This window comes from Oncorhynchus nerka, linkage group LG27 (genome assembly GCF_034236695.1).
Source record: "Oncorhynchus nerka isolate Pitt River linkage group LG27, Oner_Uvic_2.0, whole genome shotgun sequence".
NCBI classification, from domain to species: domain Eukaryota; kingdom Metazoa; phylum Chordata; class Actinopteri; order Salmoniformes; family Salmonidae; genus Oncorhynchus; species Oncorhynchus nerka.
This window is the reverse complement of record NC_088422.1, coordinates 61,206,882-61,214,212: the sequence shown is the minus strand read 5'-3', so window position 1 is coordinate 61,214,212 and position 7,331 is coordinate 61,206,882. Positions and strand designations below refer to the sequence as shown.

Sequence of the window (7,331 nt, the reverse complement as noted above, 5' to 3'; positions counted from 1 at the left end):
GTAAACATCTCTCTTTCATCCAATGAAGTAAATCACTTCGATGATCAGGTGAATCGTTGTTCTTTATTTCCTTGTGCCAAGTAAACGTCTGTAAAAAAAAATCTTCACCCACATATCTGGACGAACAAGTCCACAACATTTCAATCTTACCATCGTTACGCAGTATAAAAATGTGTGGAGTGCATGCATTTCAAAGAAACGTCCCGCAGACAATCCCTGTCACAGAACATTCAGCCATACACCGCACACTCTCTCTCACAAACACACCCATCTAGAGACCAAACGATGTGAAATAAATAGCTGTATTTTCAAGAGCCCAAGGGGGCAGCAACAACTCATGTATGTACACAAACACAAATACATAGGGTAAAGACTATGTTCAACAAAAAGCTTAGCCCTTTATGTTAACATGAGATAAATAAGCTGTAAATGTGTGTTTTATTGGATTCCAGCATTTAACAAGTAGCCTTAGACATCAGACTGTCCCACTCTGGCCAACTCAAATAAATAACATTACACCTAGTCAAGGAGATTAGAAAATTACCTCATTTTATAAGCTTCACATATAATAACTTTAACAGTGGTGAAATACTGTATGTATATATATATATATATATTTCATATTAGTCCAATCTCTAACTACATGGTGGTATTAGTTGGGGTCATATCCAAGTGTCACAAATGAATACACAGTTGGAAAGTCTTACTTCATAGTCAATCAAATCTGCTAATGTTGAGACGGGTTGAAATAATTAGCATTATTAGTTATAAACCCAATCTTATGTAAGAACTGTGTAGAGGGCAGGTTTTATACTTCCAGCTATAAAACATGTGTTTCTCTCTTTGTGCAACAGTCATCTACTAACTAACCCACTAGCAGTATCTAGGCTACACCCCTCAAATGAAAGGACTCCATGTGAGGGTCTCTGAGGCAGGTAACTTATGGACCCGCCCTAGATCTGTGCTTATCCCTCACATGACCCAAATTAAGAGCAATGGCTCCTGATTTATCAAAAACACATTTTTTTTTAAAGAAGGGAAAAAAACAAGTGCAAACATGTCAAGAACCATTTTGGTCAGGCGATAACCCACCCCCACACACCAGAAAGTCTGTGAAGCTACAAACACAGGACATTAACAATGGTTATCACAACTTCACTAGTTCATTATACTCTTGTGCCTGACAGGAAACTCAATGAGGAGCCACACTATGACACAGTCCGTGGTGTCTCCCTCAGACCAAGGACCTCCACAATAATGATGAGGTTTGAGGGAGTGGCTACATCTTTGTGACGTCTATATTTTTTTTTAAATCTAGCTTATTATTTACCATGTCTAAATTCTCTCTTAACATAGGTTTTAAAGTGGCCAAATGACAGTAACTGTGTATCCCATTCATGCAGTACACACACACACACACACACACACACACACACACACACACACACACACACACACACACACACACACACACACACACACACACACACACACACACACACACACACACACACACACACACACACACACACACACACACACACACACACACACACACACACACACACACACACACACACACACAGGGGACAGGGTACCATTACCATATTATGAACAGCCTTGGATGTCTTCACAACCCAATGGCAGGAAACCAGGAGAAAACAACAAACAAAGTCATGACTTCAGAGGCATATGGCTCTCCCTCCCTCTCATCACTGCCTCCCTCCCTCTCATCACTGCCTCCCTCTATCCTCCCAGAAAAATCTGTTTATTTTCTTTATCAGACAGAACAGTATACAAGGTAAAGTCAGGTTGTTAAGTCTGCTACAAGTTTTTTTTTTTTTAAGAAAGAAAGATGAAAGACAAGTGGTCCTTTGTTTCTCTGTGGAATTAGACCAGGTGTTTGTTTGGATGGTAGTCCAGGGACAGTCCCTCTTCCACCCACACACAGTTGAAGAAGGAAGCCAAGGCCAGTTCTTGGGAAGAAACTGTTGTCTTACATACGCGTCTGTCAGATTGAAGTTATGGGTTGGAGCGAGTGCCACAATCCTTATCATGCTGGAGAGCAGGGATGGTAGGAAGGGGTCCTACTGTTCTGCCCCCAATAAGAGCTGTATGGGGACGTCCTGAGCCCCTAACATTGAACTTTGCTAAGAGCTGGCATGAGGTACATGAAGAGGTCTGTCGCGAAGGGGGTTGAGGTGATGGAGAGCTGACTGAATCCCATCAGAAAATAAGATTTCACAGGGGTTAGAGAGGAGACTAAATCACATCCTTACAGCTCACACCCATCCTCCTCCTGTTCCTCCTCCACACCCACAGCAGAGCAAAGAGAGATGCACCATGCCACAATGTCAGCTCACTAAGAGGCAACAAGCCACTGCTGGCTCGCACAATGCACTTTGCCCCCACCGTGAGGGATTCTGGGAGTTGAAGTTCTTTCAGGTAACCAGCCTTTGGAAGCAGAAGAGAAGACCAGAGGCGCTGTCACGTCCTGCTTCACAGAGCTCCCAGCTTTAGGGGAGGTCTTATGACCCCATCTTAGAGCCCACTTCCCACAACCCAACCTGATTGGCTGGAGGGTAGATGAGGGGGCGTGGAGTTGAGGTAAGCACTGCAGAGAAAGGAGAATAGGAGGAGTGCGGTGTATAGAGTGGAGGAGGCTAGGGGTCTGCAATGCACCCCTGGGATCACTGGCTGGGGTAGGTGGGGTAGCGGGCGGGGGAGTGTCGGCTGTGTGCCAGGGGCATGGTAGCGTGGCGTGGCTCTGAGGGCAGCCGGGTGGAGAGCAGGTCTGCATCAGCGCCAGTCTGAGAACCACCAAACATGTCACCTACAGGACAGGACAGGACACAAGAGACAGACGAGAAAAAGTCATGTCTACAGGTGCAGCCTACTCTATAAGCTTCTGTATGATTCGTTAAACTCCAGACCCCATGTTCAAACGTTTACACTTTCCATATTCAGACCAATGTTCCCACTCTAGCCCCAGTGCTGTGTGGTTGAGATTGTAGTCTAGGCTGTGGTTTACCATGGGCTGGGTCCATGCCCCCCTGGGTGCCAGTGATATGGTGCCAGAAGGCACTGCGGGGCAGGATGGCTGTGGGGGTACAGGGGTAGGAGCCCGCCTCAGAACCTTTAGACAACTGACAGAGAGAAAAAAATGTATTAAAAACACAGTATGATATAGTATCACATATTGTATTATATAGTATCACATATTGTATTAGACAGTATTATATAACCATTATATAACCACCAGGGAGAATACTGTGTGTGTGTGTGTGTGTGTGTGTGTGTGTGTGTGTGTGTGTGTGTGTGTGTGTGTGTGTGTGTGTGTGTGTGTGTGTGTGTGTGTGTGTGTGTGTGTGTGTGTGTGGTGTGTATGTGTGTGTGTGTGTGTGTATAACTGTGCCCTACTCTGCTGTTCTTCTCCATCTCCATCAGAACTCTCTTGTGCTGCTCAGCGATGGCCAGGGTGGAGGAGTGGACTCTCTGGTAGATCTGTTCTCCCTCCCGCGTCTGGAATGTGTACAGGCCCTCTCCACTGTCACACATCCTGGAACACACCAACACACACTACTCAGTACAACATGCATGTGTATACAGGCCATAATAGGTCATATCAACAAATCATCTTATATAGCTGTGTTTTTGCAAAACAGTCCTTTTCCAGGCACACTATTCACCACAAATTCTTCTCAAGCAAATAGCAGCCAATAATACTGCATCCTAAACACCACTAGGTGGCAGTGTGGGACTACGTTCTCCCTACTTACAGTGCATCACTCTTATCTTTGTCCTTTGGGGGGCACCCTGCAAGTGGACCGAAACCTTTCTTTTCAAGTTTATCAAAGCGCAGGAGGAGATAAGAACGCCTCGCTCACCATTGATTTTCCTCTAATCTATTCAATCAATCTCTTTATGAGGCTCTGCCGGACAGGGCTCCTGTCTGTCTCTGTGTGTGTGTGTGTGTGTGTGTGTGTGTGTGTGTGTGTGTGTGTGTGTGTGTGTGTGTGTGTGTGTGTGTGTGTGTGTGTGTGTGTGTGTGTGTGTGTGTGTGTGTGTGTGTTTTGTGCACGTACGTGCGAGCATGAGTGTGTGTGGTCTGTATGTGTTTTTCATCAAGCGATGTATGGGCTAGGCACAGACAACTGGTTACACAGTCCTGCTTTCCTGCAGCTTTTGCATTCTTCTCCCCATCCCTCACTCTCCATACCCCTCCCTCCCTCAGTGAGTGTCTCCCTCACCGTCCAGCCTCGAAGGTGAAGCGCGTGGCATCTCGTCCGTAGCGGCGCAGGGAGCAGAGAGGCCAGGTGACCAGTTTGGTGCGAGGGTTGTGGATGTCCCACAGGTAGATATTCTCATGGGTGATCTGCATCATACACTCCCCATAGATGTCCAGGTTAGGACAGGGCAGTAGGAACACATTGAAACGCTCTGTCAGGGAGACAGGAAGGGATATTACTAGTCTTAGTTCAGCATGACATACCACACATTATAAAGTGACTTGTAGAAAGCCAGGACCCGTATCCACAAAGCATCACAGAGAGTTGAAGTGATGATCCATTTAGCAATAATAATAAGAGACTGGTAGCGGCAGCTGTATTGTCTGTGTAGCAAGAATGTGTGTGAGTGAGTGAGTGAGTGAGTGAGTGAGTGAGTGAGTGAGTGAGTGAGTGAGTGAGTGAGTGAGTGAGTGAGTGAGTGAGTGAGTGAGTGAGTGAGTGAGTGAGTGAGTGAGTGAGTGAGTGAGTGAGTGAGTGAGTGAGTGCGTGCGTGCGTGCGTGCGTGTGTGTTAAGGTGCGGAAAGTCAGTGCAGGTGGTCAGTCTAGTTTAAGTGTTCAAGCAGTCTGGTGGCTTGTAGTTAAAACTGTCTCTGAGCCTGTTGGTATCAGACCCCACGCTCCAATGGTAAAGGAGTGAACAGCTCGTGGATATATACACAGTATACAGTGCCCTTCGATAAGTAGTGCCTTCATTAAGAGCCCTTGACTTTTTCCACATTTTGTTAACTTTACAGCCTTCTTCTAAAATGAATTTGTAAAAAGATTATAATCAGCAATCTACACACAATACCCCGTAATGACGAATCGAAAACAGGTTTATAGAAATGCTTGCAAATGTATTTAAAATTATACACAGAAATACCTAAGGCAAGAAGGGCCTTGGTCAGGGAGCTCTAGAGTTCCTCTGTGGAGATGAGATAACATTCAGGAAGACCAACCATCTCTGCAGCACTCCACCAATCAGGACTTTATGGAAGAGGGCCAGACAGAAGCCACTCCTCAGTAAAACTCACATGACAGCCCGCTTGGAGTTTGCTAAAAGGCACCCAAAGAATCTCAGACTACAAGAAACAAGATTCTCTGGTCTTATGAAACCAAGATTAAACTCTTTGGCTTGAATGCCAAGTGTCATGTCTGGAGGAAACCTGGCACCATCCCTACGGTGAAGCATTGTGGTAGCAGCATCATGTTGTGGGGGTGTTTTTCAGCGGCAGGGACTGGGAGACTAGTCAGGATCAAGGCAAAGATGAATGGAGCAAAGTACAGAGAGATCCTTGATGAAAACCTGCTCCAGAGGTGCTTCCAACAGGACAATGACCCTAAGCACACAGCCAAGACATTGCAGGAGTGGCTTCGGGACAAGTCTCTGAATGTCCTTGAGTAGCCCAGCCAGAGCCCGGACTTGAACCCGATCGAACATCTCTGGAGAGACATGAAAATATCTGTGCAGCGACGCTCCCCATCCAACCTGACAGAGCTTAAGAGGATCTGCAGAGAAGAATGGGAGAAACTCCCCAAATACAGGTGTGCCAAGCTTGTAGCATCATATCCAAGAACACTCGAGGCTGTAATTGCTGCCAAAGGTGCTTCAACAAAGTACTGAGTAAAGGATCTGAATACTTATGTAAATTATGTATTCTGTTTAAAAAATAATAATAATTAGCAAACATTTCTACAAACCTGTTTTTTTCTTTGTCATTATGGGTTATTGTGTGTAGATTGATGAGGGGGAAAACAATTTAATACATTTTAGAATAAGGCTAACGTAACAAAATGTGGGAAAAGTCAAGGGTCTGAATACTTTCCGAAGACACTGTATATAATAAATATATATATTGTCACGTCCACCGGATAGGTGCAGTGAAATGTGTTGTTTTACAGGGTCAGACGTAGTAGAACGGTGGCCCTGGAGAAATCAGGGTTAAGAGCCTTTCTCAACAGCACATCGACCGTTTTTTCCCCCCCCTTGTCGGCTCAGGTCTAACCGCTAAGCTACCTGATGATGATGCGGGCTTTCCTCAGGCACTGTTTTGAGTAATTGTCCTGGATTGGTGGGAGCACGGTCCCAGTGATGTACCAGGCCGTCTTCACCACCCGCTGGAGGGCCTAGCAGTCATGAACAGAGTAATTCATGTACCAGGCTGTGATGCAACTCGTCAGGACGCTCTTGATGATTTTCCTCAGCCACCTTAGGAAGTAGAGATGCTGTTGTAGCCTCTTGACAAGAGTGGTGGGGTTGTTGCTACATGTCAAGTTCTCGGTGATGTAGACGCAGAGGAACATAAAACTGCTGACTCTCTACTGCAGTCCTGTTGATGTGGATCAGGGGATGTTCCATCTTCTGATTTCTGAAGTCAACAATCAACTCTTTTGTTTTGCTGACTTTTTGGGAGAGGTTGTTTTCCTGGGACCACAATGACAATTAATTTACCTCCTACCTATAGGCTGACTCATCTTTGTTGGTTATCAGGCCTACAGCCATGGTGTCGTCAGAAAACTTGATGATGGAGTTGGTGCCCTGTCAAGTCGTGGGTGAACAGGGAGCACAGCAGAGGGCTGAGGACACACCCCTGGGGGACCCCTGTGTTAAGAGTCTGTGTGGAGGATGTGTTACAGTCAGTGGTTTACAAGAATACAGGTTGAAGATGTCATAGAAGACGCCCACCAGCTGGTCAGCACACACTCTGAAGACCCAGTTTTGTGAGTATTCACTCTTTTGAGAGTTTTCCTCACGTCAGCCTTGGAGAGCAAAATCACCTTGTCGTCTGGAGCTGCGAGAGTCTTCCTGGGCGGCTCGGTTTTGTCTGCCTCAAAGCGAGCATAGAATGTGTAAAGCTTGTCGGGAGGGAGGGAGGCTTCGGTGGGAACCACACATCTGGATTTGTCGAACATCAATTCAAGTTTGTGTCTGTATTGTCTTGTACACGTCTCACACCACCAAGTCATCTGGGTTTTGATCTTCTGACATTGAATGTTGCAGTATGGGTTCTCAGCATGGTATGGATATTTCTGTTCATTCAGAGTTTTTGGTTGGGGTATTTC

General features: G+C 45.8%; 1 protein-coding gene across 1 annotated transcript in view; it reads right to left on the bottom strand.

Annotated features, from left to right (window-relative positions):
- Positions 1–1,808: 1,808 nt before the first annotated feature.
- LOC115134089 (docking protein 4-like) overlaps positions 1,809–7,331 on the bottom strand; it is a 49,152-nt gene continuing 43,629 nt past the window's right edge. The window contains exons 6-9 of the mRNA XM_029667723.2: positions 4,251–4,440; positions 3,421–3,559; positions 3,032–3,146; positions 1,809–2,833 (exon numbers count right to left, since the gene is read on the bottom strand). Of these exons, the coding sequence (XP_029523583.1) occupies positions 2,691–2,833; positions 3,032–3,146; positions 3,421–3,559; positions 4,251–4,440 (587 nt within the window). The 3' untranslated portion in view covers positions 1,809–2,690. The remainder of the gene's footprint in view (positions 2,834–3,031; positions 3,147–3,420; positions 3,560–4,250; positions 4,441–7,331) is intronic.